The sequence below is a fragment of the Clytia hemisphaerica genome, unplaced genomic scaffold (genome assembly GCF_902728285.1).
Source record: "Clytia hemisphaerica strain Z4C2 unplaced genomic scaffold, Clytia hemisphaerica genome assembly, whole genome shotgun sequence".
NCBI lineage: Eukaryota > Metazoa > Cnidaria > Hydrozoa > Leptothecata > Clytiidae > Clytia > Clytia hemisphaerica.
Window position 1 is genome coordinate 12757 of NW_027103439.1, and position 6162 is coordinate 18918.

The 6162-nt window shown below is 34.1% G+C and overlaps 1 protein-coding gene across 1 annotated transcript; it reads right to left on the reverse strand.

Annotated features, from left to right (window-relative positions):
- Window positions 1–5264: 5264 nt before the first annotated feature.
- Window positions 5265–5624, reverse strand: LOC136798141 (GSK3-beta interaction protein-like). The gene has a single exon (XM_067054723.1). It carries the CDS (start codon window positions 5622–5624, stop codon window positions 5265–5267), a length of 360 nt encoding a protein of 119 aa, XP_066910824.1.
- Between the last annotated feature and the right edge of the window lie 538 nt (window positions 5625–6162).

The window sequence follows — 6162 nt, forward strand, 5'->3', positions numbered from 1 at the left end:
TTCATGCTATGGTCGCTTAATTTATTGCATGCAAATAACAAAAAGTCTCATTTTATATTTGACAAAATAAAACATATAAAGTTAAATAAATCATTCAAAATCATTAGCTTTGTACAAGACTCGATCACCATTCCAATCAACAACCAATCTCAACCAGGAACAAGAGCATTATTCAATTCATTGACCAACGTTTTCGAGCTTTCTTTGTATATCGATTTTCTTCTAAAAAAAAGCATTTATTTGAAGCGCAGACTTTTCTAGCCTGTAATAGACGTCAACCGCGTGACGTTTCTAGTTATTTGGTTGCTAGTGAGGTACTCGCTAAGGCTTTTCAAGATTGTCGATGGGTTAATTGGAATAGCGAGAAGGACTTTTTCAGTATCTTTTTCGTTGACTGCTTCTCTTTAAAATAGGTCATCCCCAATCAAAATCTTTATTCTTTTTACTCCATGGTTCGATTGGCATGGCAATTTCAAATTACTCTTCATCAACATCAATTGGAAAAGAAGTCGGCTATTTTTCACGTTTCCAAGGGAACTGCTTCTTTCATATCGTATGCCATCGACATATTGAAAATTTGAGGTGATTAGCAGAAGTAAAACCTTTCACCAAAAACATTATATTAGAACCTAGTCTCTTTCTTTGCCGCTTTCAGAAAAAATTCCTCGACAACATTGGAAAAAGTTCGTCCCTCTCGCGTTTGTCATATAGCGAAAGTTCAAATTCATACCTTATCGGCCCTTTTTACGCTGGCGCAAGGCCCTTATTGGCGTAATACTTTAGTCGCTGGCGTAAGGAGTCGGAATTAAATTGAAAAATTCATCAATGGCCGATGCTAAATTAGGACCAACGTAAAAAGGGCTGTTAAGGTAGAGAGAAATGTAAATATTACGCTAAGGGTAGCTAACCGAGTCATTAAAATTGGTCCCCTCTACCGCAAACGATTAGCTCTTAAAAATATAAAATTTGGAGCGATCAAGAAAATGTCTCATTCATTTTATGATAATATTAGGAAATATTACTTCCCACCGGGGTAGGTCCAAAAAACAACAACAAAATGACCATATATTGTTTCAAAGTCTCTGAGAAGTTTTCCACAACTTTTCAAATACACCCTCCTGAATTGAGTCGTGGAGTGGCATCAAAAACTGCTCTTAAAAACCTAGACGAATAGATGTTAAGAAATAAAAGGGTATCATAAATCCATAAATACATAGTCGATTAAACCCGATCGGCAGTTAATTTTGAACTCAGCATCAAACTGAATATTTTGGTTTTGATTAACTATTTTCATTTGATTTTCCATCTTTATGACATCGCCTTAAGTAAGATTGTTCTATCTCATTGTATTCAAAGTTGAAGACCGGTTGATCTTTGAAAATAGTGAGGAAGCCATAAGCCACTCTGTTCAGGCAGAGGCTCTTCAGGAAAGAGCCAAAATTTTCAAGTAAGAGCCATAAGCGTTTTCGAGCGATCACGATTTGCATAGTACGAAAGACATGAAATTTGGACACACTTGAATGGTTTGAAACGAGTCATGTAACTGATTCACCAAAGTTTCGTACAATGGAAGTCCAAAGTTCGCTTCTTCTGAAAGCGTGAGATATTGAAGGATTTCGTCAGCCGTATTCTTTGACCCTTCTTCGATGATAAAAGTTTTGATTTTTTCAGTCAACCAATCGATTTGGTACTCCCGGCAAAGCAGTGATAGATCACGAACACCTTCAAAAGAAACATATAATGATTAGATTTCGTTTAGCAAGAAAATAAATTTTGATTTAAAGAAAACCCTCTTAAAAGACGCTTTTCATTTCAGAATATCTTCTATAAGAATATCAGGGTGAAAATCGGCCAAATCGTAAGAATACCCTAAGAATACCCTCTAGGGTGAGTTTCACAGAATATGATAAGAATACAGTCATTTTGTATTTGGTTAACAGAAAAATCTGCTTTCTTTTGTTTTAGACTTAAACTAAAACTTTGAGGCAGAAATATAATTTTTGCTCCAAATGTGCACTCAAAAGCCACAAACTCTGAAATTGATCATTTCTCATGTTTGTATAAAAGTCAAGTCTAAAAAAGTAAGGATACGTTAAGAATATTTCACTTTCAATTTTGGCAGTTTCTTTTTAAGAATACTTCACCCTCATCCAAAGTACACTATTCTTATTAAAAAAGTTTGTACATATAACCACTTTCTTATCGAACGATGAAAAGGAATGGTGTCGGCTCAATGAAATCATTGTTATCCCATTAGATTTGAAAATACTTACGATGAATATTTCCGATATGTTTCGACGAATATAAATGCTGCAGAAGATAAATGATTTGGTTGAAATTCTTGCCTGGTAACTCAATCCTTTTGCTCTGACCTTCTTTGAATGAATTTGAGCTCAACATTGCTTTGAAAACAGGAGAATTGTTGGTTAAGAGGAAAGAATTGACGTGAATTTCTCTCTCTTCAACGACTAGCGTGACGCAATCAGCAGACTCTTTATTGCATGATATCGACTCCAAATCAACAAACTTTTCCAAAGAAGTCAAATAATTGTTTTTCGGCATAAAAATAGGGTTTTTCTTAGGTGCAAGGTCAACCATCCGATTTTCGTATACTTCCAAATCAAGAAAGTTGAAAATCATTTGAATCTCCATTCCAACTACAGTTTCACGGAAAAACTTTCTCTCGTAAACATGTTTAGACTTGTAAACAAGTCTGTAATTACTCTGGCTATAAGAACTATACAATAATAATAATAATAAAAAGTAAACTATAAATGTACGTGCAAAAGGAGAATTACAGACTTGAAGCTTCTTCCACGCCTTTTTTTTCTTCAGCTAAAATCATAAGCTCAGACATACAGATTTCTGTATGTCAGGTGCGTACGTGTTTGCGTTTATTTTTCTTTCTTTTAATTGCGTTTTAACAATTGTTCTTTTATTTCTATGTTCCTAAGTTCAATGTTACTATGAAATAAAATTTAGTCAAAAAAGTTGGATGGTTTCTCAAAAATCTAAAAAAAGTTGAAAAATTAAACAACGTTTTTTGAGGGAAGAAGCTTCTAGTCGTTAGAATTCAAAAAAGACACGCAACATCACTTTTTCGATGCTTTTTCTTTTGAGCTTGAATTTTTAGATAGAGTCTATGTTTTCAACGGCTAGTTTACTAGTCTAAAACATGTTTGGCATAAGTCACCAATTGACGTATAACTGTGTTCTTTAAAAGCTCATATCGCATGTCGTTGCTCAAGACTAGAAAATCGTGATTAGCGATAAGACCGAAGTGTTTCAGCCAACTTTCAGAAATACATCGTTGTTCTAAGAACAAAAACATGTCGTAGGTTTGAGCGATTCTCAAAGCGTTAATGCCTTTTTCGTCAAGAACTCGTGGATGGTAAAAAGCTTTTCTCAAGCAGACCTTTTCAATGTAATCTTGAAGTCTTTTTAAATTTAGAAATTTAGCCACCCTGACAGCCTCCTCAAGATTTGTAACTGAAATATCAAATAGTTTGAGATTAGTTGTTTAGCTCGTGATGTGTGGAAAGTTGGCCGGAAAAAAAAGTTTTCAATTTAACTGGATCCAGTGTCGAAGTTGTCGAAGCTATATTACATTTATCAACGCCGTCAAGTCTATCAAAAAGTCATAACTGACCCCCAGTCAACAAAAATTAAGTATTCCCCGGAAAAAAGTACACCCGCAGTACTTGTTTCCCAGTGAGTAAATACTCTGTGGTAACTTTTTTCCTAGGAACCCCCCCCCCGAAAATTTGTACTATCTATAAAACTTACTTATGTCGTTAGAAAGAAGACCCTCTTAGTATCCTTCTCCTGCATCAAAAGCCCCGAAGGAGTTAGAGAGGAATCTTCAACCTTTCTCAAGCAAGAAAAAGTGAAGCTTTAACCGTATTTATCAGGGGGATGTTTTCCACCACCCTGCGCTATTTTGCTACTAGCTCACAGAAAATTTCTTTTGACACTCCGAAACTTTTTGACTTTTAATAAAATTTTATGAGTCACATGTTTACAAAATTTTATCATCATACACCCACGATCAAATGCCCTCCGTCTTTCATAGAAACGAAAATTGCCAAGATAAAGTCACTTACAATCAACGGTATCACCCTTGCTTATTTTTGGGACGTAAAAAGACAATGCTTCAACCAAACTTTTTGAAGACACATCAAGGTACAATTTCCCACCAGTAAACGGCCGTAAAACATTTTCTTTCGAAGCCATTTTCAAGAAAGTGGAAGGTAAATAGACTTCTTTGTCTTCGACTTCAATGATGACGTCACAATCTTGGTCATCGAAATCAAACGGAACCAATTTTTCTTTCATCTTCTCATTTGGGGCGGTTTTCACGTCATTTATTTTGGAAACCACCTTTCGTGCAGGTTCTGATGTTTTTAATTTTCTTTTGACCATTGCTTATTATGCTAAAAAACAGAAAATACTTAAAGGGACATAAAAGTACTGACGAAATTTGTAAACAAACCGTATGCAGCGGGTTACAAAATCAAAACAAAAGTCACATGTCAAAATTAAAAATATGGCTGATTTTGATTGTTTCAATTGCTTTACTAGTTTGTTTTGGACAAGTCATTTTAATTGTTCTCTTTAATGGCACGTGGTTCGCGCAATGTTTACATTTTAGTACTTTTATGTCCCTTTAACTAACTTACTTACAAATTAGCTGTCAGTAAAATTGAATTTTCCTGAAAATTAAAAGTTTAATCTTGAGTGAAACATTGCAAACAATTCACCCTTACTTTTCAAGAACAATTGAACCCAGAAATCAACTTAGTGTTCAAAAAAAATATTGACCCTATACCCCAAATCATTAATAATATTTATCCTTGATAGATCTGTGCTATTGCCTTAAAATTTAGGATTTGGGATTTCACTTGCTATTATCTTTTTATTGAGCACAAAATTGCAGTCTAAATCAAAATATCAAAAGCAACAATTTTATTGGCTGCTAATTTGAAAGAAGTTTAATGTAAATGAAATATGCGAGTTGCTGATAATATACGAGCATTGTATCAGAACTTTAAACATACATCAAAATAAATGAGCGAATTTCATGTTTTCATTGAATCGTTGAATATCGAATCCATGGTTCAAGTCTAGAGGCAATAACCTATAAATATATTAAAAAAAGCTGGACTTTTCTGCGTGTACTATGTATATGTGCAGGATAAAAATCTAAATATTATAATCTTATAAAACTGCTAAATGTAAAATATGAATACTAATAAATTTCTAGTTTACTCATTTTCAGCATCTTGAGCACTTTGTAAAGCCTCTAGCTTCTGCTTCAACGCATTACCAAACAGCTCCACGAAACTTGGACTGATATGCTCCAGCAACGCATTAATGGTTTCAAAAGGTGTTGGATATTTTGCAGAACCATTCTCATCATTCTGGTCAAACTGATGAGCAACCACTTTGAAACCTTGTGATGTTAATTGGATGGTGAACTTCTCTGTTTCCTTTGTTTCAATGTTCAAATAAACTTCGTTGGGGGACTGGGGAAGAATATCCGATAATTTGATGACGTTGAGAGCGAACTGGACATCTTTGATTAAAAGATCGACTTCTTGTAATAAATTGGACTCTTCTGCCATTTTTTAGTTATTTTATTTTTACACTGGAAAAGATGAGAATTTATGAATGAAACAATGGTTGGTTAAAAGCATTTGAGAACAATCACTTGGTAATCAACACAAATTCAAATAGGAGTTTAAGGGATATCTATTGTCGATTCAGGATTCAACTCAGGACCCTGTAACACAGCCAATCAATATACGCTTTTTCTTTTATAAGAATATACTTTATAGGAAATTTTCATGATGAAATTGGCCAAAACAAGCTAGATGCTGAATGGACCTACCTGATGATGAAAGTTAGATAGCAATGCAAGAAGAAAAATGAAAAAAAAATCATCATTGATTGATGGTAGGGGGAGAGGGAAGGGTTGTAGGGAAAAAATAAATAGAAAGTTCTGGTCGCAAAAATCAGTTTTATTGACAATTGAATCATGCTTGATGTTGTTATCAATAATGTTTTTGTGTGAAAAACATAGAAATATAAGGAAAAAAACCAATGAAAATCTGCAAAAACGGCGATTTCCGGAATTTTCGACCGGAAAAAATTTTTTCTCAA